This window comes from Podarcis pityusensis (assembly GCF_964106645.2).
Source record: "Podarcis pityusensis genome assembly, chromosome: 13".
In the NCBI taxonomy this organism is placed as follows: Eukaryota; Metazoa; Chordata; class Lepidosauria; order Squamata; family Lacertidae; genus Podarcis; species Podarcis pityusensis.
The window spans coordinates 33,785,301-33,809,906 of NC_138038.1; the positions used below are offsets into that span (position 1 = coordinate 33,785,301).

Here is a 24,606-nt window from a genome sequence, read left to right on the forward strand (position 1 = left end):
AAATCCTTTCTGGAGAATTGTTTCTTTGATTCTTTTGGTTACAAAAGTAACAAAACAATCTCCAGGCTGCCGTCTCCCTCTGTCTCTCCTATTTCTGACCCCGTAACAATTCTGAATAGCCTCCACCAGCAATTCTTCTCTTTCTCCTAGCCATTCCACTAGTATTTTTACTATATACTTCTCTAATCTCTGATCTTGTTGTTGCTCTAGTAAATTGTGTATTCTCACTGTATTTTCATCCTGCCTCAATTGTGTCATAAGAATAGGATCTTCTAGCGAGTCCAATCTACCCCCACCCCCACCCAGAATTTCCTTACATGTGTTTTGTTGTTGTTTCAGTTGTGCCACCTGTTCAGAGGTGTTCTCATATTTAACCAATTTTTCCTCAAGCTCCTTAAACTTTACATCCATCCTCTCTCTGTGTCGTGACAGCTGGGTTGTACTTTCTTGTATTTTAACACTCATTTTTTCAAATAATTCCAACAAAAATTCAAAATCCTTCCTCTGTTGAGCAAATTGCTCCATAACAAATTCTGTCAAATCTGGTTAAGGGTCTGTCTTTTCAGTGCTCTTTTCCTGTGCTAAACCTCTTCTGTCTCCTTTCCCCCCATTTGAAAACTTGTTCGTGGCCCATTCATGCCAAACATGAACAATTTGTATGTATAGGCTGGGGACCTGCTTTATAAAGCAGAGCCTGGCTTTAACTGAAGAAACACCATAAAGTTCAAAGACTGATTAAGTTGGCTTTATCAGAGGAGAAATTAGACACTCTGCCCATCAGGCAATTGACAATACTGTGAAAAGCTTTAACAAAAACTGGGTGGTTGCTGATGCAGACTGAGATCCTTGTGTGAATGAAGATAGTGCCTTTAGCCCTTTGCTCTCCTATCATTAGTCACTCAGGTAGTACAGTCGAGAAATAAAATGTTTGTTGATGTGAAGGATGCACTATTTATATGGATGTTCAAATGCACATGTCAACTGCATTTCACCATGCATAACACAGCTATATAAATGGAGGGTGTTTTCTTTCTCTCTCTCTCTTTTCCAAACAAATATCTCTTTAGCTCATATATGGCCCCACTCCAGTGATGAATACTAAAATCCCAGGACTACCTTTTTACCAGATGGCCCCCCCAGAAAGCCACCAGTTTGCAGGGATTCTTTCTTTGCTTCTGCATTTCAAGTGGACGTGGATTGGGGTCGCTGTGGTTGACAATGACAATGGAGAAAGATTTGTACAAAATGTGCTCCCACTCTTTTCAAACAGAGGTATTTGTTTTGCCTTTCTAGAAACAATCCCCAAATTTAGTTTTCTCACTGAAGGATTCACTCTGATGCAACAAGGGGCTAAAATACATGATAGAGTGATGGGTAGCAAAGCCAATGTTGTGGTGGCCTATGGAGAAGCTTCGACCACTATATTTTTGAGATGGCTTCCATATCTATCAATGCTTGGGAGCACGAAAACGAACGTAAAAGGCAAAGTATGGATATCGACAGCCCAAGTGGAGTTCAATTCACTGGCCTTTCAGCGGGATTGGGATGCAGAAATATTCAATGGTGGTATATCCTTCAGAATTCACTCCAATGATCTACCAGGATTTCATCAATACATTGAGGGCAGAAACCCTTTGAATGCAGAAGGTGATGATTTCATCTGGGATTTCTGGCAACATGCGTTTGGCTGTGTATTTCCACATCGCGTTCTGGATGATGTGATGGGGGATATCTGCACAGGAATGGAGAATTTAGAGAAACTTCCTGCATCTCTTTTTGAAGTGACAATGCAAGGTCAAAGCTACAGCATCTACAATGCTGTCTATGCCATGGCCCATGCTTTACATGCCATGTCCTTAGCAATACCCAAACACTCACAACTGCTGAGTAGAGGGAGACAGAAGCTTCAGAAGCAGCAGTTTTGGCAAGTAAGGGGCAAGAAATCCATACATTGCATGGAATATATACTAGGTTTCGATTTCCCTAACCAGTAACCATTTTGTTCTCCTCCCTGCCCTCCCTGGCAGCTAGAAAGGAAACCTAAATTTTAATCATACTTTCCACAGATGTAATTACATAATTCTGTTACGGTATAGAAAACACAGAAATGTGATTTGAGAGTCTTTCAAATTTTGCACAATACTCCTTGTTGTTTATGAACAGTGTGTATGCTGGCAACTCTGCTAATTTTTGTAGCATCCCTGTTTGCAATACCTGGGTCGTAAAGGGTGATTGTATCTTCCTTCAGTCTTGTACTTCATAACTGCCCAAGTATGCATGGTGGGACAGTACACTTTCAGCGTTGAACTCTACATGCATACATACATTGCATACAGATGCACAGAAAGACATTTATTTACTACTTTCACACACCCATTCATTCCTTTTCTCTCTCACACTATTACCCCCAATTGTCAGTTATGATCTCATTCATTAAAATATGATGTTCGGAGGAATTAACACTTCCCTCTCCAGGATGGTGTGAGCTCCTGTTGCTCAGTCCCTGCTCCTGCTCACCTAGCAGTTTGAAAGCATGTCAAATGCAAGTAGATGAATAGGTATCGCTCCGGCGGGAAGGTAAATGGTGTTTCCGTTCACTGCTCTGGTTCACCAGAAGCAGCTTAGTCATGCTGGCCACATGACCTGGAAGCTGTACGCCGGCTCCCTCGGTCAGTAAAGCGAGATGAGCGCTGCAACCCCAAAGTCATCCACGACTGGACATAACGGTCAGGGGTCCCTCTACCTTTACCTCCATCTGAAGCCTGTCAAACAAATAGGATTCCCTCCCCCACCCCATACACATACACACACACACACACAACTTAGACTACACCTTAGTAATGCTAATGGGGAATGGAGTATAGAGAACACTGCAGACCATGTGTGAGCCTAAAATAGGCTACATGTATGTTGCAGGAAGCGGGGCTACACTCTTTGCATTAGATCTCTCTTTGAAACATTCAGATCCACCATTTTCTAAATGCTTGCCTTCTCTCTCTTCATTCTAGCTTCATCATTTTCTGAGAGGTGTCTCATTTAACAACAGTGCTGGAGACACAGTGTCCTTCAATCAGAACGGGGAGGTAATATCTACCTTGGATGTTATCAACTGGGTTATTTCCTCCAACCAGTCCTTTCATAGGGTAAAAGTTGGGAGGATGGATCCCGAGGCTCCTCCAGATGAAGCCTTCACCCTTCATGAAGATGCCATAACATGGCATGGATGGTTTAACCAGGTGGAGTCACGTTTTTAGCTAATTCAAAAGAGATTCATTTCTCAATGAACAATTGTTCTGTGCTTTGATGTCTAAGATAATGTTCACTGGAGAATCAGAAAACTTACAAATTACTCTCTTTTTTTAGTGGATGTAAATGCATATATTTGTCCAGGATCAAATTGTGCACACTTTCCATCCCAAAGGGGTGTAATATTGTGCAATCTGGTAAAATATGTATAATATCTCCTATGTATTCATTGTTGTTTTTTTTAAAGCAATTTATTAGGTTTTACAATAAAAATAAACATAATAAGCAATATAACATTGATCTTAACATATTTTCACATTTTCTTTGGACTTCCTCACATCTCCCGCTCCCACTTTCATCGTTGTAACGTTTTGTCAGCAATTTATCATCTTATTTAAATTCTTATATCCCTTCTATATTTCATAATCTTATAATTCTCAGAAGAAGCTAAATTTCACAGTCTTACTTATTTTCTTAAAAACTTCTAAATTTAGTGGTGCTCAGTTATTTTGATCTAGCATCTTGTTTAGCATTCACTCAAATTACAATACTTTTGTAAATAGTTCTTAAATTTCTTCCAGTCCTCCTCAATCCTCTCTTCTCCCAGGTCACGGATTCTGCCGGTCATTTCAGCCAGTTCCATGTAGTCTATCAGTTGTATCTGCCATTCTTCCAGTGTGGGTAGATCTTGAGTTTTCCAATGTTTTGCGAGAAGTATCCTTGCTGCTGTTGTTGCATACATAAAAAATGTCTGGTCCTTCTTTGCCACCCCTTGGCCGACAATACCCAAAAGGAAAGCCTCTGGTTTCTTAGTGAAGGTATATTTAAATACCTTTTTCAGTTCATTATAAATCATTTCCCAGAACGCCTTCACTTTAGGGCAAGTCCACCAGAGGTGGAAGAACGTTCCCTCACACTCTTTGCATTTCCAACACTTATTATCAGACAGGTGGTAAATTTTGGCAAGTTTGACTGGGGTCATATACCATCTATAAATCATTTTCATTACATTTTCTTTCAGAGCGTTACATGCAGTAAATTTCAATCCATTACTCCACAACCTCTCCCAGTCCTCAAACATGATATTATGCCCAATGTCCTGTGCCCACCTTATCATAGCCGATTTAACCGTTTCATCTTGTGTATTCCATTTCAACAGCAAGTTATACATCCTTGAAAGTACCTTAATCTTTGGTTCTAACAATTCTGTTTCTAATTTCGATTTCTCCACCTGGAACCCTAGTTTCTTATCATTTTTAAAAACTTCTTTAATCTGAGCGTAATGTAACCAATCTCGCACTTTGTCTTTCATTTTCTCCAAACTCTGCAATTTCCAATTGTCTCCATCCTTTTCTAGTATTTCCCAATATTTTGGCCATTTAGCCTCCATATTGGGTCTTTTTCGGGCCTTGGCTTCCAAAGGTGAAAGCCACCTTGGTGTTTTATTTTCCAGCAAGTCTTTATATTTTGTCCAGACATTAAACAATGATTTTCTGACAATATGGTTCTTAAAGGCCTTGTTTGCTTTAACCTTGTCATACCATAAATATGTATGCCATCCAAAGGCATTGTTAAACCCTTCCAAATCCAACACATCAGTGTCTTCAAGAAGTAGCCAGTCTTTTAGCCAGCAGAACGCTGCGGCTTCATAATACAACTTTAAGTCTGGCAGGGCAAAGCCCCCTCTTTGTTTTGCATCGGTTAATATCTTAAACTTAATTCTGGGCTTTTTGCCCTGCCAGACAAACTTAGAAATGTCTCTCTGCCACTTCTGAAAGCACTCCGCCTTGTCCAAAACCTGAAGTGTTTGAAATAAAAACAACATCCTTGGCAATACATTCATCTTGATAGCAGCAATTCGGCCTAACAAAGAAAGTTTCAATTTTGACCAACTATCTAAGTCTCTCTTAATTTCTGTCCAGCATTTTTCATAATTGTCCTTAAATAGACTTAGATTTTTTGCTGTTATGTTTACCCCTAGGTATTTTACTTTTTTAACCACATTAAGTTCCGTCTCATTCTGAAACCGTTCTGACTCTGTATCAGTCAAATTTTTCCCCAAAACCTTAGTTTTCTGTTTATTTAGTTTAAATCCAGCCACCCGACCAAAGTCATTAATCAGTTGTAATACTCTTTTCGTACTGGGCTCTGGCTTCTGCAAGGTCAAAACCAGGTCATCTGCGAAAGCTTTTAATTTATATTGTTTCTGACCGACCTGAATTCCTTCCACCAACCGATCCCCTCTAATCATGTTCAATAGCACTTCCAGAACCGAAATAAATAACAAAGGGGAAATAGGGCAACCTTGTCGTGTCCCTTTTTCAATTTTAAACTCTTCTGTAACCACATTATTAACTATCAGTTTAGCTTTCTGTTCTGAATATATCGCCTCAATCCCATTCTCAAAACCCCGTCCCACTCCCATCTCTTTTAAATTTCCCATCATAAATTTCCAGGAGATATTGTCAAAGGCCTTCTCCGCGTCTATAAAAATTAAAACTGCTTTTGTATTTATGTCTGTTTGCAAAAGTTCCAAAATGTCAATAATGTTCCTTGTATTAGCAAACAGATGTCTTCCTGGGAGAAAGCCGGCCTGGTCCTTATGAATTACTTCATTTAAAACTTTTTAAAATCTATTTGCCAAAATGTCTGCAAATATTTTGTAATCCACATTTAAAAGAGAGATGGGACGGTAGTTCTTAAGTTGTGTCTTTTCAGCTTCCGACTTTGGTATTAATGTGATAAAAGCTTCCTTCCACGACTCCGGTGCCCTCTTCCCCTCCATAATTTCATTGCTGACCTCCATCAAAGGTTGTATCAAATAGTCTTTTAATGTCTTATAGTACTTGGAGGTCAGCCCATCTGGTCCTGGAGATTTGCCAAGTTGCATGTTCTGGATGGCTTGTTCGATCTCCTGTCGTGTTATTTTAGAATTCAGGATTGTCCTATTTTCTTGTGACAATTTAGATAGTCCGTTTTTTGCCAAAAATTGTTTAATCTCAACATCATCTTGCGGCCCTTGGGTGTATAATTTTTTGAAGTATCTCTGGAAACACTTTCTAATGTCCACTGGATTCTGGATGTTTTTTCCATCAACCTCTAAGTTTGTAACAGTATTTAATCTTTGTCTTCTCTTCAACTGCCAAGCTAGCAGTTTTCCACATTTATTCGCCGACTCAAACGTTTTTTGTTTCATTAATTTAACCTTCCATTCAATTTCCTGATTTATCAATTTAGAATATTGTGTTTGATAAAGTTTAATTTCTCTCAGAGTTGGCTGTGACTTCGGATTCACTCTTAATTTCTTCTCTAATTCTTTTATTTTATCCAAGATCTTATCTTTTTTCTCATTTTGTGTTCTTTTCTTTACTGCATTCTGTTGTATCAAGAATCCCCTCATTACAGCTTTGCTTGCGTCCCAGATTATTCTTTTTTCCACCATATTATTCATGTTTATCTCAAAATAGTCCTTCAAAACTTTTTGGGCCTTCTTGGTAATTTCCTGATCTCTAAACAAATTGTCATTCATCTTCCATCTAAAGGATCCAGTTGGTAATAGTGTCATATCCATCTTTACTGCATTATGGTCGGAGCAGGTCTTTGAGCAGATTTCCACTTTTCTGACCTTAGGTGCCAGGCCTCTAGAAATCCATATTTGGTCGATTCTTGTCCAGGTCAGTTGGGCTTCAGAAAAGAATGTTCCCTCTCTTCCTAGTGGGTTCTTTGTCCTCCAAATGTCAATCAAATCCATATTGTCAGTCATTTCAAAAAAGGTTTTAGGTAGTCTGCCGTCTTTTGTAACATTTTGACTTTGTGACTTGTCCATGTTAGTTGATACGACCCCATTCATATCTCCCATCATTATGATGTTGTTGTAGTCTAGATAGTCCAGCATTGTCTCCTGCAACTTCTTGTAAAATTCCGATTTCCCTTCATTAGGTGCATAGATTCCTAATATCAGCAGTTTCTCTCCTTGATATTGTATCTCAATAGCCAAAATTCTTCCATGTTCATCTTTAAATAGGAATTTAGGTGACAGGCTCTCTTTTGCATATATCACCACGCCTCTCTTCTTAACTTTGTCCGACGATACAAATTCCTGGCCCAATCTTTTATTTATTAACACTTTTCTGTGGAGCCTCGTCACATGTGTTTCTTGTAAACAGATAATGTCCAATTGTTCTTTTTTTAATATATGAAATATTTTCTTCCTTTTTTCCGGAATGTTACAACCATTAATATTCCAGCTCAACAGTTGCAGAGACATCCTGAATTATCTGGTTATTTTTCAAGGAGTGGTATCTTGTTCTCAGGATCTTCAGGTTCCACAGGTGCTGATGTTGGTACTGGCGTTGCCTCAGGCCCAGAAGGTAGTTCAATTCCTTTTTGAAGGTCCTCTCCGTATGTAGACAGGAATTTGTCTCTCTCTTCCAGTGTTCTTACTTTAACCTTTCTCCCTCTAAAGGTAAAAGATATTCCTTGGGGAAATTCCCACCTGAATGGAATTGCGTTGCTCCTTAGTAGTTTAACAAGTTCAGAATAGGCGGCTCTAAGATCCAGCAGTAGTCTTGGGATATCTTTATAGATTTCAATTCTTCTATCCAAAACCTCCAGTGATTTTACGAAATGTAGTCCCAAGATCTTATCCCTTTCCTCCTTTGATCTCAATGTTATCAAACAGTCTCTGGGCCTCTCCTTCTTTATGAATCTTCCAAGTCTGAAAGCTGACACGATTTTAAAGTCCTTTTCTTCCAAATTCCAGAACTTGGAGAATTCTTTGGTCAAAAACTCAGTTAGATGTCCTTCTTCTGCCTCTTGTAGTGATCTAATCCTTAAGTTGTTCTCACGATTTCGCAGTTCTATCATGGAGAGATAAATCTGATGTTCCCCAACTTGTTTAGTGAGTGGTCTTACCTCTTGCTCTAAATTTTCTAATTTTTGTCTGGTATCCTCAGCCAATTTCCGATTTTCTGCTGAGGCCTCCGTTAACTGTCCAATTGCTTGTGCATTCTGTACCACTTGTGTAGTTAATTTATTTAGACATTCTGTGTTTTTGTCAATCTTTGCTGATTGCGCATCTACTTTCTTGTCCAAAGCTTCCAATTTTTCAAAAATTTTGTCTAGAACAGAAACAGATGCTCCTGAGGCCATATCTTCCAATTGTAACTGCTCTGCTTCGCCCTCTCCCTCCACTTCTGAGGGCAAAGTAGGTACAGATGATCTACGTGTCTGTGAGGCTGAGGTTAGAGTTGTTAAAGTTGTTTGTTTAGCTCTCCCTCTTTTTCTTGTGCCACTCATTCCAACGTTATCTGTCAGTCAAGGTCACACTGAGTTATTCCCATGGGAATGGAAAGGTCCAGAGTAAGCAAACAACAAGGGAATCGAAAGTAAAATGTGCATGTAAAGTCACTGTTTTAATCCAATCCTCTAGAGGGAGCTTAAAATGTCTTTCAGAGTCTAATTTAATGTCCAAGAACCTTCAAATACAAATGTTTAGCAGAGTTTATAAATGGTCACTTTGTTACAGACAGTGCTTATTTATCTCCAAAAAGAATGTTTCAAATTTAAAAGGTCTCAATACCCTCAGATTGTTTCAAGTTCCAATATACAATATCCAAATCTGCAGTACTGACAGCTCCCTTAGTGCTCAGGCAGCTCCTGACTCTGGGTTTCACCTTCTAATTTGTAATCCAATAAAAGGAGGAAAGTCAAGTGCAAGTAAAAATCCCAAATCTTTAGCTTAAAGTCTTTACTTTAAGATGCAAGTTCAATAGATGCTTAGATCTGTAAAACTTAGGATCTCTTTCTTTCAGCCTCCACTCCTCCAGCTGATTGCTTTTTTTCAAGTTCAATGGCTGCGGAAGACGGACTTCCTGCTTCCACGTCTCTCCGCTTTCAGCCAAGTTCAAGCCAATTTAAATTTTCCCTTTAAAGTCTCTAAATTCAAGTGACTCAGTCTTTTACTCACAAGTTAGTTGCTTTTCGTCCGAATCCGTAATTTGGCAGGAAAAGGGATCAGCGCTCACCGACAGTAGCAGCGCGGCTTCGCTCCTCAGGCTGTGAAGCAGCTCTCAGCGCCGCAACCCCCCTCCGCGCTCCGGAGCCCCTTACGGGGTTCCTTCTGCGCTTGGAGGGTCGCTCAAGGCGCCCACCGAGCCTCAAGACCCCAGGCTCTTGCCGCCTGGGGTTTTCCAGAATGGGTCTCCGCTTCGCCGTAGCGGACGACCCGTTGCCTGCGGAGCCTCCTCTCCCGTTCAGAAGAGGACCGCCATTGCCGTTCGCGCCGCCCCCGGAAGTGTCTGTATTCATTGTTTTAATATAGACGATGATGAATTACTCTCTGCAGAGCTGATCCACGGCTTAGTGAATTGCTGTGACACTTTAGCAACATAAAGAAGGTCTCCAGAACCTGACTGATTCCAAATGCATTATTCTCATGAATATCATGTTTCTCCTTCATTTACTGATTAGGTTCGGCCTCTTTCTGTCTGTACTGAAAATTGTCACGCAGGGTCAAGGAAGAAAGTGAAGGAAGGAGAACCGTTTTGCTGCTATGATTGCATCCCATGCCCAGAGGGAAAGATTTCAAACCAGGAAGGTAAGAGAAATACACAGAAATTTGGATCCAGATGCAGTACTTCCATTGAGTTTCCCTTAAAAGGAATGGGACAAATTAAGTTATGACTAACTGGTTCACTTGCTTTCAAGGGGACCAAGTGTTACTCACTGAGGTTACTTCCAAGCAATCTCTTTATTAAGCCTTAATTCATGATTTGTGTGCTCAATGTTTACATGCAATTTGTTAGAGAAAAAATAGAATTTGCTAGATGAAATCAGCTATTTATTGTGTACGCATTCTGTTTGGTCAGTGCAAATGTTAGAAAAGGTTGCATCAAACAAATGTACCATTTTTTCCGTGTATAAGACAAGGTTTTTTGCTTTAAAAAAATAGTAAAATATTGGGGGTCATCTTGTACACGGAAAATGGGCATCCTCGAGGATTTGTTAAACTCTTTAAGCTTATGTCCAGGATTTTGGCTTGGGCGGGCTGAGGCGGACCCTCCTGCTGCCATCCCCCTTTTCTCCTCCCCCTCCGGGCTGCATGCTAGTGACTGGCTTGCCTCCTGAAGCCCCTGCTGGCTCAACCACCGGAGCAAGAGCAGCTGCCACCGCCACCACTGAGAGCTGCCTCAGCTACCTCTCCTTGCCCTTCTTTCCTTTTTTTCTCGCTTCCCCTCTCTACAGCCCTGCCCCATGCCCGCTCACCACCTTCTTCAGCTCAGTTTGCTCGACGACATAGCCCGGCACAGAGTGAGTGCTGCCTTCCCCTAGCTCTTCATTGGTATCCTGTTTGGGAGCCTCCATCCCTTCGCTTCCCCTGGAGGCGATTGCCCCCAAAAAGATAAACACAGATTATCCAGATTTTCACTTCTATTTGAGGTTTTTTTTCCCTTAATTTTGGGTTCAAAAGAATAAGGGTAGTCTTATACATGGGGGCATCTTATACATGGAAAAATATGGTTAACTCAAACTTTCCAGTGTACTTCCCAATTACTTTCCATATTGTAAAAAGTCTGTGCTTTTTGAGGTGGGGCATTCTTGTGCAAGAGCTCCAAATCCACTTTAATGGCAGAACTTGAATTTGTACATATGTGATTGAATCCCACACCCAAATAATGTTAGTCTTGATGCACCCTATATATTCAGTAACCATGCATATTTAAAACAAAAAAATTCCTTCCAGTAGCACCTTAAAGACCAACTAAGTTAGTTCTTGGTATGAGCTTTCGTGTGCAAGCACACTTCTTCAGATACACTGGTGAGGTTGATGGACTTCCATTTCACGCGGCTCAATGTGGTGCCTTCCATAGTTCCAGTTACAGATAGGTAGCCGTGTTGGTCTGCCATAGTCAAAACAAAAAAATTCCTTCCAGTAGCACCTTAAAGACCAACTAAGTTAGTTCTTGGTATGAGCTTTCGTGTGCAAGCACACTTCTTCAGATACAAGTGTATCTGAAGAAGTGTGCTTGCACACGAAAGCTCATACCAAGAACTAACTTAGTTGGTCTTTAAGGTGCTACTGGAAGGAATTTTTTTGTTTTGACTATGGCAGACCAACACGGCTACCTATCCATGCATATTTAGTCAGTACCTCATCTTTTCCTTTGAGATCTCTCCAACTTAATTATGTAACCAACTACCATTACTTTTTTCACAAACATGGGATAAATTTAGCCTGCCTTTCTTATCATACCTGGCTTAGCACATGACAGCATGTCATCTTAGGGAATAAAACTTAATTTTTTTCAGTAAAAACAAGTTTTCGGGTGTCAGGAATTCAAATCTGCTACAGTGGAACCTCTGTTTTAGAGAGTCTCGGGAGCTGAGCGTTTCGGAAGCCGAATGCCAAAAACCCGGAAGAAATTGCTTCCATTTTCGAACACACATCAGATTTCAAACAGCTTCCGCTGCATGTTTTTCAATTTTCTCAATGGATTTTGCAGACCACCCATTGCTCCTCAGTTTTTGAATGTTTCAGAAGTCAAACGGTCTTCTGGAGCAGATTACAGTCGAAAACCAAGGTTCCACTATATAATCTTGGTGACTGAACAATAATTAACTTGTTACAGATAGGTAGCCGTGTTGGTCTGCCATAGTCAAAATAAAAAAATTCCTGACTAATAATTAACTTGCTAAGTCTCCACTTGATTAAAAAGCATATATTTCAGAAAATCAAAGAATTTTAATTTTACCTTCTGAATATGTCAAGTACAGTGGTACCTCGGGTTACATACGCTTCAGGTTACATACGCTTCAGGTTACAGACTCCGCTAACCCAGAAATAGTACCTTGGGTTAAGAACTTTGTATCAGGATAAGAACAGCAGGAGGCCCCATTAGTTAAAGTGGTGCTTCAGGTTAAGATCAGTTTCAGGTTAAGAATGGACCTCCGGAACGAATTAAGTACTTAACCTGAGGTACCACTGTAATGCTAAATAATAATAATAAAATTAAATAAGTTCTGTATATAATATTGATATATAATATAACTGCAAGTATTTGAAAGTCATTTTTAATGAATTTATGTATTTCTTACAATGATTTTAATTTGGGAATATTAACGTGACCAAAATATCTTTTAAATTACCAAGTCATGTTACAGCTTTTGAGCATCCTTCAATGTTGATGTGATTGATGGAATGTGTATGAACTGGGGAATGTACCTTTCTTTTTTCCAGATATGAGTAACTGTGATAAATGCTCAGACAAACACTATGCAAGCAAGAACCGAGATGCATGTGTTCCCAAGGATATAAGCTTTTTGTCTTATGAAGAACCTTTGGGCATCAGTTTAGTCTGCTTTTCACTTTCATTTTCTCTGATCACAGCTCTGGTGCTGGGTACATTTGTGAAGCACCATGACACTCCCATAGTCATTGCAAACAACAGGAACCTCACCTACACTCTCCTCATTTCTCTTCTGCTCTGCTTCCTTTGTGCACTGCTCTTCCTGGGCCAACCAAAGAAGCTGACATGTCTCCTCCGACAAACCACTTTTGGCATCATCTTCTCAGTGGCTGTTTCTTGTGTATTGGCAAAAACCATCACTGTGGTTCTGGCTTTCATGGCCACCAAACCTGGATCCAGGATAAGGAGATGGGTGGGGAAGGGATTGGCCAACACCATTGTCCTTTGCTGCTCCTTTGTTCAGGCAGGGATCTGTATTGTGTGGCTAGCAACCTTTCCCCCATTTCCAGATGTAGACAGTTACTCAGTGGCTAAAGAAATTATACTAGAATGCAATGAGGGGTCTGTGATGATGTTTTATGCTGTTCTGAGCTATATGGGCTTCCTGGCAATTATTAGTTTCATTGCCGCTTTCCTGGCCAGGAAATTACCTGACAGTTTCAATGAAGCCAAGTTCATCAGTTTCAGCATGTTGGTCTTTTGCAGTGTTTGGCTGTCCTTTATTCCATCCTACCTGAGCACCAAGGGAAAATACATGGTTGCTGTGGAGATCTTCTCTATCTTAGCCTCTGGTGCTGGACTGCTGGGTTGCATCTTTTCCCCAAAATGTTATATTATTGTTTTCAGGCCTCACCTGAACAATAGAGAGCAGCTAATAAGGAAGAAAAACTAAAGAAAGAAAGAAAAAAGACTGTCCTTTTCTAATTAAAAGGGTGTTTGTGCATCAAATATTTGTGCATACATATAAAGGCTTATACACATTTCACTGTTGTCTCATTCTCATTGGCTGGAAAAAATTCACTTGGAATCCAAAAAAAGCACAGAAAAGTCCCTTCCTTAAAAACTACAGTTGCAACTTTCAAATCTAGATGAAAACAACGAATTCCTACCCAGTCCACACTTTCTTCTTTTATCTACAAAAATAAAACCCAGTTCTTAATATATGATCAACACATCAATTATACAAGATTGCCTATAAATTTGTGTTCTAATATTTACCTCATAAATGGGAAATAATATGGAACAAGATGCCTACGAAATTAATTCAGCAAAGATTCATCTATTGCTCCCCTATTTTTAAGATACTCCTTAGGTGATATTATACCCTGGTAATTTTACCATCCATTAACTCCAATGTGTCCCCTAAATGCAGGTGTTGTTTTTTTTATTTAAAAAAAAAACCCATAAAGTCACATATTTCCACTTTGGGGAAATGATAAAAATATGTTTATCATTATAACGATGTTCAAATGCTTCCTTTGAAATAGGCTGCAATTTGGAATGCTTAGTTACTTTTAAGTGAGAATATCATAAGACCTCGAGGAACATTTCCTGATATTTATAAATAAAGCATTTTTACTACCCTCAACTCCAGTAATTATTATTATTTTCAACAAATTCTCATGAATCAAGCCAGATTTGCACTTTCTTTGTATGTTTAAATTTCCTTTACATTCAATTCTATTGTTTTTCTTTCTTTCTTCTTCTTGTGTCACTGAAATAAATATTTTTGTTTAAATGAATACATTTTTTAAAAAAATCATAGAATCATAGAATCATAGAATCATAGAATCATAGAGTTGGAAGAGACCACAAGGGCCATCGAGTCCAACCCCCTGCCAAGCAGGAACACCATCAGAGCACTCCTGACATATGGTTGTCAAGCCTCTGCTTAAAGACCTCCAAAGAAGGAGACTCCACCACACTCCTTGGCAGCAAATTCCACTGTTGAACAGCTCCAGAAGACTCCAGAGAAGAAAGCCAATCTCTTTTACTTTTCCCCTTCTCCTCAAAAAGAATAAACTTTAAGGGCTACAAAACAGATACAGATATGCTGTAAAATGGTAGTTTTGCTTTGAACGGAAATAGATATACCTCTCTGTTAACTGCGAAGGTATAATCAATCTTAAATAGGTACCATAATTTTTTCCTCTTCAAAAGAGAGTTGCTACTTTTTTGTATACTGTACCACATCTTCTAGGAGAGACTATTATTGCTCTAGCATTAATAATAATCAAGCCTTGTGCTTTACTCTGCAGTTCAAGAGATTTGATTATATTGCATTATTGTATTGGCCTGTTACACTATATTTTTACATGCGATTGACTAACATTTTCCCCTCTTCTGTAACTGTGAGTTATATTTGCTTCAGTAAGGAGATACATTGATCAAAACTAATAGACTCAAATTCCGTGCTGAATCCTAAATATTCAGTGAGCTGAATACAGAGGAGGAGCTCTGTATTGGTAGCTGTTTCTGGAAAGGGACTGCTTTAACCATTGATCCAAGGGTTTGATACATAAATAAATACACTTAAAGTTTTACCATGAGCAAAGCTATATTTGTCACACATCAAACAATATAAATCAATTTTACAAAAGGATCAGGGTCAGCAAGGCCTGCAGCAGCCATCAGCAGAAACATTTTATACAAAAGACACCAGTTTCTCAGCTGATATAGGTTATATAGTCTGGCAAAGACCAATGAAAGCTGTTGGGAAAGTGGATAGCTGATGCTTCAGTATTAAGCTACTTTCCACCTGTGTCATAGTTACACTATGCTGGTGAAGATCAAAGGAAGGAGGCTGGAAAAGGCTGCACCAGTGGGGTTTAGCAATCAGCAAAACTGTCCTAGTAGCCAGAAGTATGAATGGAGAAGCACTGGAGTCAGGAGCAAAGAGTGTTCACTAGATGGAGTATGTCAACAGCATCTCTTGAGTCTCTCCAAGAAAGACAGCCTAAGGCTTAAATGCAGGCTATTTGGAGAGGCAGAGCTTTGATTTCAGCTCTGCATGGAGATATTCATATTTCTATGATGTTTTTGTCTGAGTTGGGGTCAGGACATAATGTTATGCATCTAACTTTCTTGTTTTAAGTTGTTTTGGAGTAAGTTCTGTTAGTAAAGCTTTTGAACTATATTTTTTGACCGGGCAATTTTTATTTCAAGAAGTATCAGTTTTTACTCATCCTATTTTTAAAAGATGATGCTGTTAAGGTGCTACACTCAATATGCCAACAAATTTGGAAAACTCAGCAGTGGCCAGAGGATTGGAGAAGATCAGTCTACATCCCAATCCCAAAGAAGGGCAGTGCCAAAGAATGCTCCAACTACCGCACAATTGCACTCATTTCACACACTAGCAAGGTTATGCTTAAAATTCTACAAGGCAGGCTTAAGCAGCATGTGGACCGAGAACTCCCAGAAGTGCAAGCTGGATTTCGAAGGGGCAGAGGAACCAGAGACCAAATTGCAAACATGTGCTGGATTATGGAGAAAGCTAGAGAGTTCCAGAAAGACATCTACTTCTGCTTCATTGACTATGCAAAAGCCTTTGACTGTGTTGACCACAGCAAACTATGGCAAGTTCTTAAAGAAATGGGAGTGCCTGATCACCTCATCTGTCTCCTGAGAAATCTCTATGTGGGACAAGAAGCTACAGTTAGAACTGGATATGGAACAACTGATTGGTTCAAAATTGGGAAAGGAGTACGGCAAGGCTGTATATTGTCTCCCTGCTTGTTTAACTTATATGCAGAATTCATCATGCGAAAGGCTGGGCTGGATGAATCCCAAGCCGGAATTAATATCAACAACCTCAGATATGCAGATGACACAACCTTGATGGCAGAAAGTGAGGAGGAATTAAAGAACCTTTTAATGAGGGTGAAAGAGGAGAGCGCAAAATATGGTCTGAAGCTCAACATCAAAAAAACGAAGATCATGGCCACTGGGCCCATCATCTCCTGGCAAATAGAAGGGGAAGAAATGGAGGTAGTGAGAGATTTTACTTTCTTGGGCTCCATGATCACTGCAGATGGTGACAGCAGTCATGAAATTAAAAGACGCCTGCTCCTTGGGAGAAAGGCGATGGCAAACCTAGACAGCATCTTAAAAAGCAGAGACATCACCTTGCCAACAAAGGTCCATATAGTTAAAGCCATGGTTTTCCCAGTAGTGATGTATGGAAGTGAGAGCTGGACCATAAAGAAGGCTGATCGCTGAAGAATTGATGCTTTTGAATTATGGTGCTGGAGGAGACTTTTGAGAGTCCCATGGACTGCAAGAAGATCAAACCTATCCATTCTTAAGGAAATCAGCCCTGAGTGCTCACTGGAAGGACAGATCGTGAAGCTGAGGCTCCAATACTTTGGCCACCTCATGAGAAGAGAAGACTCCCTGGAAAAGACCCTGATGTTGGGAAAGATTGAGGGCACAAGAAGAAGGGGACGACAGAGGACGAGATGGTTGGACAGTGTTCTCAAAGCTACAAACACGAGTCTGACCAAACTGCGGGAGGCAGTGGAAGACAGGAGTGCCTGGCGTGCTCTAGTCCATGGGGTCATGAAGAGTCGGACACGACTAAACGACTAAACAACAACAACATTGCTTCCAAATGTACAATATTAATAACCTCAATGAACAGTTTGTTGCTGTTATTTCTGATGTCTGTTTCTTGATATGCCAAATCCAAATGCCTCTTGTCATGGTGAACAGCAGCAGGAACTGATAGAGCACAGTTCTGGGGTGTTTTTTCTCCAGAACAGGAGTGGTGTCATCTGCCGCAGCACAAGGGCAAATGGTGGGGCTTCTCTGCTAATGCAAAGATCATGAACCTTTCAAGTTTTGCTATTGCTTGTGAACAAACAGCATACAAAACTCAGAGATTAGGGAAAACTGTTAAGCAAAGACAGGATTTTTTCTTTTGCTAGTCTTCCTCATTTATACTAACAGTTTACAAGTATTTTATATTTTTAATTAAAAGCTAAAGGTTGCCTTTTATCCCACTAAATATCTTTTCTTGAAGCTAAATATGGTTTGCATGATGAAATTTGAAAAACCATGCTGATGTCATGGACTGGCTAGATGCAGAAGAGTGGTAGGGGGCATCAGCTGTTCCAAGGGGAAGAAGACTCAGATCCAGGAGATTGGTGGTCGGATGATGATGAGTGGTCAGATGGAGAAGAGGGAGCAGGCTGAGAGGAGGAGGTGTCACAAGCTGAAGGGGTAACAGTGTTTAGTGAGCAGGAAGAGGTTGTGGCAAAAGGCAGTCCAGAATCAAAGGCAGAAGCAGAGACTGGAGTGGGGGCAGACAGCTGAGGAAGCCAGGGAGTCTCACCCTCCTGCTGTGACCAGCTCCCCTCCTCCCTGGTCTTCTAAAACACAGAAGGAATGAAGAGGGAGGAGGAAAGAGAGACAAGAGGAAAGAGCCTCCGGTTGCTGCGGAATGGCCTAGGAGAGGAGCCTTAGAGAGTAGTGGAAAGGCAAGGATGTTCAGTCCTCACAACTGCCTCATTGGGGCAAGACCTATTGGGATGAATTGTTGTGATCATTATGCCTGCGTTGGTTTGGTTTCTTTAAATAAGAAGCTAACCTCACTCTCACTGGGTGTTTTATTAGTGACCTACTTCTGACTCCAGCTCCTGACAGCTGAGTTAAGAATTCCAGAGGTCAATGAAGCTCTCTCTCAAATTGCTACTATACACAGAATTGCTGTCACGCCTAATAATAATAATAATAATAATAATAATAATAATAATTTATTATTTATACCCCGCCCATCTGGCTGAGATTGGCAGCTCCCGATCGAGTGTTAAAAGCAATACAGCATTAAATATTAAAAACTTCCCTAAACAGGGCTGCCTTCAGATATCTTTTAAAAATAGGATAGCTGCTTATTTCCTTGACATCTGATGGGAGGGTGTTCCACAGGGTGGGCGCCACTACCGAGAAGGGTCTCTGTCTGATTCCCTGTAACCTCACTTCTCGCAATGAGGGAACCTCCAGAAGGCCCTCGGTGCTGGATCTCAGTGACCAGAGCTGTGAACCCAGGTTGCCATGCCCTTATACCAACTGGCTACATATACCACTTTACACTTTGGAATCTCCTTTGGCTACAACTTCAAAATTCCTCTCTGCACTACGGCTCCTATATTATATAACCAAGGGGAATTTAAGATGACAGTTCTGACTATTCTCCATCAATCCTACAGGGAACTCAGCATTTTAACTTAATAATCACCTTCCTATAGTCAAAAGGACTATAATTAATTCTGCTGCTTCTCAAATCCATGGTGCAATTTCAGTGGCCAATGTAAAAACTCAAAGCAAAGTTTGTGGGAAATGTTATAAATATAGCCTCTCGTGAAATTAAACTACCTTTCAGGTTAGCCAGTTTTAATGTATTGACAGTGCTGTAGAAGGGATTACATGAATATGTGGATAAAAGTTAGATGTGCCCTTGTATGGAAGACAGCAGTTTTTGTTGTCTTGCAACTAGCACTATTTACTCAAAAGACATGTCAGGTCCACATAGCAAACTGCAGGATTCAGTATATACATAAGCCACTTCATAAGTACCATCAGTCAGGAGATTTTATCATTGGTGGCATTGCTTCTCATGGTGGCTTCCTCTCCAATCCAGCAACCTTCACTGAACAAGTCCCACAGGAGTTGCCTGAAGAGCTTGTGTAAGAACTTAGCTATTATTATTTACTTCTACTTATTTTGTCACTGAAATGAACAGTCCTAGAACACTTGCTTGAGCAGCAACTCTATACATACATATTTGGGAATAATTCCCTTCAAATCCATCTCTTATTGAAAATAGAGAGGATGGTGGTATTAGGTTTAGGAAGTTAATAGAATACTAAAAGGGAAAAAAATCTCATTGTTCCACATGGAAATGTATAACACTTTATTGAGAGGCATGCATTCTTATAAACTTTCTGCAACCTGGTAGAATGAATAGGAAAACTCTTCTGAAGCTGAAATCTGATTCTTTCATCTTATGGTCCTTATTAGGGCCACCTCACACTAAAATAATTAACTTCTGAGTTTAAATGCAAAGTACTTAGCAGTACGAAATATCATTTTGACAAAGATTGCAACTCTTGTTCTAGGGTGGTGCCTAAGGGTTACCAGCATATCCTGGCCTTAGCATTTGCAGTAAAGGAGATCAATGAAAACCATCACATCTTACCAAACGTCACCTTGGGCTTCCACATCTATGACAGCTATGTCAATGCAAGGAAGACCTGTCATGCCACAATGCTACTTTTATCCACACTGGAGAAATTTCTCCCCAACTATATATGTGATATCCAGAATAATCTGACAGCTGTCATTGGGGGACTTGACACTGAAACTTCCCTTCATATGTCAACTATCTTGCATCTCTATAAGATTCCACAGGTAGGGCACTTCTGTCTGTGTGTGGAATATTTGAATCCAATACCATTTTCATACTTCCTTGGTCCTTCCAGATTTTGTTTTGTCTGGGTTGGAACCAGAGGTGGATGCACTAGGAATGGATGTGTGGCCCTTCCTTCCTTCCTTCCTCTTCTCATTGTTCCAAGACTAAGAAAACCCTCACAAATAAAATATGATGGGGAATGAAATTATTGTCACATGATAGTCACAAAGTATAACTGAGATTCATAATGACACAAACCAGACTACTTGTCTGATTCAGTGTAACACATCTTCTGATGTCCCTTTATTAATTGGTTTGTGGTGAATACCAGCTGATTACCTATAGCCCCTTTTAAGGGATAATTATTCATAGGATATGATGCCACTTTTGATATGTTAAAATAAGAATTTCCAACCTAACATTTATTTCTCCAATCTCTCCTTAGTTCACATATGGCCCTGCTCCAGTGATGAATGATCAAACCACAGGATTTTCCTTCTACCAGATGGCCCCCCAGGAACGCCACCAATTTGCAGGAATTCTCTCTTTGCTTCTGCATTTCAGATGGACATGGATTGGGGTCCTTGTGATGGATAATGACAATGGAGAAAGATTTGTGCACACTGTGCTCCCAGTGTTTGCAGAGAGTGGTATTTGCTTTGCCTTTCAAGAAAAAATTCCAACAATTAGTTTTGCCACTGCAACTGATGACATGATTCAAGTAGGGGCAAAATTGCATGATGAAATAATGAGCAGCAAAGCTAACGTAGTGCTGGTCTATGGAGAATCTTATGCAATGATATTTTTAAGATGGCTTCCCTATCTAAAAAACATAGTACCTGTGACAATGAATATAAAAGGTAAAGTGTGGATCACAACAGCCCAGGTGTTATTCACTTCATATAGCTTTCAAAGGAATTGGGATTTAGATGTGTTCCAAGGCACTATATCTTTTGCAATTCATTTGCAAGAACTAGAAGGTTTTCATCAATATGTTAAGAGCAGAAATCCATCCATTACAGATGGAGATGGTTTTCTCAGGGACTTCTGGCAACAGGCCTTTGGCTGTGGATTCCAAAATTCCATGGCTGGCAAGGTGCAGTGGAATATTTGCACTGGAGAAGAAAAGCTGGAGAGTCTTCCTGGGGATTTTTTTGAAATGAGTATGACAGGCCCCAGTTATAGCATCTACAATGCTGTTTATGCCGTGGCCCATGCTTTGCATGTGTTGACCTCATCTAACTTCAGAGGAATTGTTCACAAAAAGAGACAGAAGGATTGGAACCAACAGTTTTGGAAGGTAATGGGCAGAAGTTTCTCACCTTGCATAGCACCTTGGAATAATGTTTTTTCTTCCCAAAAACTGGGGTTCCTCACTGCTCTGCTGTTTGCTGCCTGGATTTACAACTTTCTGCATGGGTGTGAGAAAGAGGAAACCAGTGTTGTAGCTATACTTTTCAGTTAGTATGAAATATTGAATTGCTTGCAAATTTTAGCTAAACAATGATGGTACTACACAGATGAAAGGAGAATAGGTCAATGAGCTTATTCCAGCAGAAAATGTCCATGGTGGGCGGTGGGGCTGTGAGATCCCACACAATCAATTCAGATGCGGCTCCAATTCCAGCCAGGAAGCAGTGATGGCAGCCAGAGGCATCTGCATCACTCTCCTAGCATCCCCTATTCCACAAATGCTTCATCAGATCAAGTGATCCCACACTGCTCCTGAGAGGTAGGACACTGACAAAAAAAAAACAAGAAAGCAGGATGTGTGCCGGAGAAAATTTATTGGAAAATACACCATATCAGGCTCCGTCACCATCTTTCATTGACTCTGGGCTCCATTCAACATTAAATGAGAAAGGTTTTCCTGTGTGTTGACATGCCTTTATAGGAACATGTTTCACCATCTCTACAATAGATCTTTGTCTGAAAGATCAAAAGTCAGTCTTCACTAAATTCCTTCCTTTGTTTTGTTTTGTTTTGTTTTGTTTGTTTTGTTTTGTTTTTCAATCTAGCTCCACCGCTTTTTGAGAAGTATCACATTTAACAACACTGCAGGAAATGAGGTTTCCTTCAGCCAGTATGGAGAGGTACTAAGTGGCTTGGATATTATCAACTGGATTATTTCCTCCAACCAATCCTTTCATAGAGTGAGAATTGGAAGGATGGACCCAAAGGCTTCTCCAGATCGTGCATTTACCCTTGATGAAGATGCCATAACATGGCACAGCTGGTTTAACCAAGTAGGCTCCAAGTATCTCCTGTTTCAAATGAGTTCCAGTATTGAATGAGCACTGGGGATCGGTCCAGATTTCTAAAATTGGTTTCCTTTGAAAATCATACACACCCACTGAAGTTTGTGCACTTGGTTATACAGTGATCTGCCCAAACACCTCCATATCGGTGAAAAATAGAGGGTGTTTATACTGGCTTTCAGTGAACAGCAATGCTTTCTCTAGTTTGGAAAAATATCTTCTATATCATACCAAATAGTTTCTCCCTCTCCCCACACAAAGGTACCCAGAACCAGAAAGATTTCCTAATAATTATTCTTTTAATCATCATTATGCTCTTTCATTATGGTTCAGGTTCAGCCTCATTCCGTATGTACTGTGAGTTGCCAACCTGGATCTAGCAAGAAAGTGAAGGAAGGGGAGCCTTTTTGTTGCTACGATTGCATCCCATGCCCAGATGGGAAGATTTCAAACAGGGAGGGTAAGCAATAGACACAGACGGCAGGATCCACTTGCCATTACTTGCCCTCAGCTCCAAATGAAATAAATGCAAGCGGTGTAAGTTTGCTTAAGTTATTCTGGATCAAACACAAAGGCTGCTGTGTTCTGTTATCCAGAGGAATGTTTAGAATGTTATTGAGATGTTATCAAAACATTTATGCCACATTTAGCCCCAAATGGATGACCACATCATTTTCAATGCAGCATTCCTATTTCCACTCTGATGATATTTTATATCCATTGAACAACTTTATAGTATCAACACTGACAGTTTCACTGGATTTTAATGGATACGTGAAATGAGAGCAATTATGGCATGCTGTTGAAATTAATGGCAATAAACATCTTTGTTTCTCCAGATATGAATGACTGTAATAAATGCTCAGATGAAAACTATCCTAGCAAGAGGCAAGATACATGCATTCCCAAGGATATAAGCTTCTTGTCTTATGAAGAGTCTTTAGGCATTAGTTTAGCCTTCCTTTCTCTTTCCTTTGCTTTAATCACAGCATTGGTGCTGGGAATATTTCTGAAGAACCATAAGACGCCCATCGTCAAAGCCAACAACCGCAACCTCACCTACACTCTCCTCATCTCCCTACAGCTCTGCTTTCTTTGTGCTTTATTATTCATTGGCCAACCACAGAATGCAACATGTCTCCTCCGACAAACTGCTTTTGGCATTATCTTCTCAGTAGCTGTTTCTTGTGTGCTAGCAAAGACTATCACGGTGGTTCTGGCTTTCATGGCCACCAAACCAGGTTCCAGGATAAGGAAGTGGGTGGGGAAAAGACTGGCCTACTCCATTGTTCTTTCCTGTTCCCTTATTCAAACAGGCATTTGTATTGTGTGGCTGGCAACCTCTCCCCCATTCCTAGACATTGACATGCACTCAATGGCTGAAGAAATTATACTAGAATGTAATGAGGGGTCTGTGACTATGTTTTACTGTGTCCTCGTCTACATGGGCTTCCTGGCAATTGTAAGTTTGACTGTGGCTTTCCTTGCCAGGAAATTGCCAGACAGTTTCAATGAAGCCAAGTTCATCACTTTCAGCATGTTGGTCTTTTGTAGCGTTTGGTTATCTTTTGTTCCTAGTTACTTGAGCACTAAAGGGAAATATATGGTAGCCGTGGAGATCTTCTCTGTCTTAGCTTCTAGTGCTGGGTTGTTTGGTTGTATTTTTTCCCCAAAGTGTTATATTCTTTTGTTGCAGCCTCAGCTGAACAATAGGGAACAGCTTATCAGAAGAAAAGAATGAAGTTTTTATTGTGAGCTCTTTGTTATGGAATGTTGACTTATGCTGACGTGTTTTATGGATGTTTGTGTGCAGCACAATATTTGTAGTTTCCTTTTCTTCAGCAGCTTAATGGAAATTTTATCTACAAGACTTCAGTCTCTCCCAGTTCAGGAATGTGTTTGGAGAACAGAATCAAGTCTACAGTCCTTCTTATTCTGTGCAAACAGAAAACAAGTCATGGTGGAAGATGCCAAAGAGCCATTTACTCGAAGTAAAAAAAAAAGGTAGGAAGAAGAGCATGTCAAATGCTGCCCACTCCAGTACATCACCTTTGGCTCATTTGCAGTCCTCATTGATTTTAAATTATTGTATGTGCAATGGGGAGCCTTTTCATGTCATGATACACTAGTTGCCTCCCTTACTATAAAGCTTATGGTGAATTGTATGAACCTGAGAGGGTGGGGCTTCGCAGTGTGATTCAGCTTCCTCTTCTATATTTGTTCACATGTGAGTGGGGATGTCAAAGCAATCTACTGAGTTCTCAAGTGTATAGCCTTCCACCCACTTATTCAACCTTCAACATAGGAAGTATTTTCCACCTTGGTTTGCTTAAAAAAAAGAAAAAATGCTAAAAAATTAAATCTTGTATCCATTATATGTAAACAGAAGTGTAAATTGCTTTGCAATACACATTATTTAAGTATTTATGCATTTAAATCTGTA

General features: G+C 40.1%; 3 protein-coding genes across 3 annotated transcripts in view; 2 read left to right on the forward strand and 1 right to left on the reverse strand.

Moving 5' to 3' along the window:
* Positions 1–24,606, reverse strand: part of LOC308461606 (serine protease 33-like) — a 326,492-nt gene that overhangs the window by 61,686 nt on the left and 240,200 nt on the right. The gene's annotated exons all lie outside the window — the stretch shown is intronic.
* Positions 1,092–13,386, forward strand: LOC308461605 (vomeronasal type-2 receptor 26-like; the record flags this gene model as incomplete). The annotated part of the gene is made up of 4 exons (XM_080978656.1): positions 1,092–1,928; positions 3,009–3,236; positions 9,718–9,844; positions 12,485–13,386. 4 exons carry the CDS (start codon positions 1,092–1,094, stop codon positions 13,384–13,386), a joined length of 2,094 nt encoding a protein of 697 aa, XP_080834782.1.
* On the forward strand, positions 17,577–23,904 carry LOC308461879 (vomeronasal type-2 receptor 26-like; the record flags this gene model as incomplete). Its single annotated transcript, XM_080979047.1, has 6 exons — positions 17,577–17,662; positions 19,613–19,904; positions 20,351–21,205; positions 21,924–22,151; positions 22,497–22,623; positions 23,003–23,904. The coding sequence occupies 6 exons, from the start codon at positions 17,577–17,579 to the stop codon at positions 23,902–23,904; spliced, it is 2,490 nt and encodes an 829-aa protein (XP_080835173.1).